At 45.6% G+C, this 2,686-nt stretch overlaps 1 protein-coding gene across 1 annotated transcript in view; it reads right to left on the bottom strand.

Annotated features, from left to right (window-relative positions):
* Positions 1-2,151: 2,151 nt before the first annotated feature.
* Positions 2,152-2,686, bottom strand: part of LOC128471688 (alanine--tRNA ligase, cytoplasmic-like) — a 1,057-nt gene continuing 522 nt past the window's right edge. Inside the window, exon 3 of the mRNA XM_053453651.1 lies at positions 2,152-2,686. This exon is cut by the window's right edge and continues 27 nt beyond it. Coding sequence (XP_053309626.1) covers positions 2,552-2,686 — 135 coding nt within the window. The 3' untranslated portion in view covers positions 2,152-2,551.

Here is a 2,686-nt window from a genome sequence, read left to right as displayed (position 1 = left end):
GTGTGTGCGTGCGAGAGAGAGAGGACGCAGTGAGTGTCTGTGCGTGCGTGAGAGAGAGGGGACGCAGAGTGTGTGTGCACGCGAGAGGGGGGAAACAGATTGAGCGCAGTGTGTGAGGTGGCGCAAAACGTGAGGGGGCACAGAGTGTGGGCAAGAGTAGACAGAGTTTGAAGATGCACACTGCGGGCAATAGGGGATGTAGAGTGTGAGCGAGAAGGAATGTTGAGTGTGAGCTTGAGGGGCCGAAGAGTGCTGGCGAGAGGGGATGCAGAGTGTGAGGACGCAGAACGTGGGCGAGAGAGGATGCAGAGTGTGAGTATGGAGACTCAGAGTGTTTGCGCTGAGGGAACGCGGAGAGTGCGAGGAGGGTCGCCGAGTGTGAGAGCTCCTGAGGAGGGTCGCCGAGTGTGAGAGCTCCTGAGGAGGGACGCCGAGTGTGAGAGCTCCTGAGGAGGGACGCAGAGTGTGAGAGCTCCTGAGGAGGGATGCAGAGTGTGAGAGCTCCTGAGGAGGGACGCAGAGTTACGTAGTATGTCCACACGACGGCGCCAAAGTATAACAAATTCCAACTTAATATTGTTAATGGAACCGTCATGCACACCAGTGACCAGCAGGGGTCAGCATTTTCATGACAGTTATATATGATATATATGGGCCTTGCTGCCCTCTGGTGAGGATGGATGATTATTGCACCGAGAGAAGCTTCTGCTAAAAGAAATAGTGAGTGTGTTCTTCATGCAGCATACAGATTATGGAAACAATAACATCACAGGGTAAATCAGACTCCATTAAATATATATGTATTCATAGGTTGTCATGCAGTATATGGTGTAATACAGTACATGATGATGCCAAAGGATAACAAATCCTAACTTCACACTATTTAACCTGACATGTAATTACATAGTATGTCCACACGACGGCGCCAAAGTATAACAAATTCCAATTTAATATTGTTAATGGAACCGTCATGCAAACCAGTGACCAGCAGGGGTCAGCATTTTCATGACATGCAATTATATATGATATATTTGGGCCTTGCTGCCCTCTGGTGAGGATGGATGATTATTGCACCGAGAGAAGCTTCTGCTAAAAGAAATAGTGAGTGTGTTCTTCATGCAGCATACAGATTATGGAAACAATAACATCACAGGGTAAATCAGACTCCATTAAATATATATGTATTCATAGGTTGTCATGCAGTATATGGTGTAATACAGTACATGATGATGCCAAAGGATAACATATCCTAATTTCACATCATTTAACCTGACATGTAATTACATAGTACGTCCACACGACGGCGCCAAAGTATAACAAATTTCAACTTAATATTGTTAATGGAACCGTCGTGCACACCAGTGACCAGCAGGGGTCAGCATTTTCATGACACACAAATATGATATATTTGGGCAGTGCTGCCCTCTGGTGGGGATGGATGATCATTGCACCGAGAGAAGCAGCTGGTAAATGAAATGGTGAGTGATTAATGCCTGAGGAAGGGACCTAACAACTTGGTCTCGAAAGCTCGCAATCAAACTCTCAGTTAGCCAATAAATGGTATCATTTTAACTATACTTTTCTCCTGTGTTCTTCATGCAGCATACTGAATATGGAAACAATAACATCATGGGGTAAATCAGACTCCATATATGTATATAGGTTCATATGTATACATGTATATGTATACATATCATAGGTTCATTGCTGCTCTGTGGTGGGGATGGATAATCATTGTACAGAGAGAAGCTGCTGGTTAATGAAATGCATCTGCAACAAATGCAATAAACGCCACTGCAGGTGACATGAAGGGTCCTGATGTCGCTTTATATGATTATTATCATCTTGTATTTATATAGCGCAAACACTGTATGCAGCGTTTCTTACAATGCATATATTCAAGGGGTCTGACAAGACTAGAAATGACAGACTGAGACAAACCCATACATTTGGTGGAGAGCCCTGCCCATATTACCTGCCATGGAGAAAGGTCACTTCTCTAGCGAGGTTTCCTGCAGCTGGATGCAGAGGTAGCAGAGTTAAGCTTAGGATCGCCCCTGCTGTTACTCAGATTCTCAGAGTACCTCCTTATTAAGGAGTCCCACGTGAACATGCACTCAGTAACACAGAAGACACCGTGACGTTGCACGATTTTTATTTTACATGAATGATTTTCTACAACATACAATACTTAGAATGTTAGCACTGAGCCCGAACAGCGACGGCGGTACAGATTTTAACAGAGGGAGCCGGGTTCGAGCGGGGATGGGCTGATTTTTGCACTGTCCCAATAGGAGGGATGGATTCGGCTCAATGTATCCGTCACATTTCTAGAGACGCGTGTAATCTGGTGTAAACCAGTGGAAGTAGTCACACTCCATGTATTGGAAGAAACTGGTCTGCCAAAGCAGCATTTGACTACCATGCATGAAACGAGATCCACGGAATCAACCCCTTCACTGCTGGACGGAACCCCTACTGTATATTACTGGAGGTGGTGAGTGGGGTTGATGTGGAGATGAGTATCTGACATTCAGTTCTTCATCGACAGTTAAAGTTTAGCAAAGTCTTCAGCCAGCCTCAGCACCTCAGAGAGCCTACATTCTTTCCCGTGGCCTGCGCAGACGAGTCCTTCCCCTCCTCCTTTTCCATCCATCAATTCACATACCTGCTGCACCCATTCGCT

Source organism: Spea bombifrons, chromosome 13, assembly GCF_027358695.1.
Source record: "Spea bombifrons isolate aSpeBom1 chromosome 13, aSpeBom1.2.pri, whole genome shotgun sequence".
Taxonomy (NCBI): Eukaryota; Metazoa; Chordata; class Amphibia; order Anura; family Pelobatidae; genus Spea; species Spea bombifrons.
The sequence above is the reverse complement of the archived record's forward strand: the minus strand, read 5'-3'. Positions and strand labels throughout refer to the sequence as shown.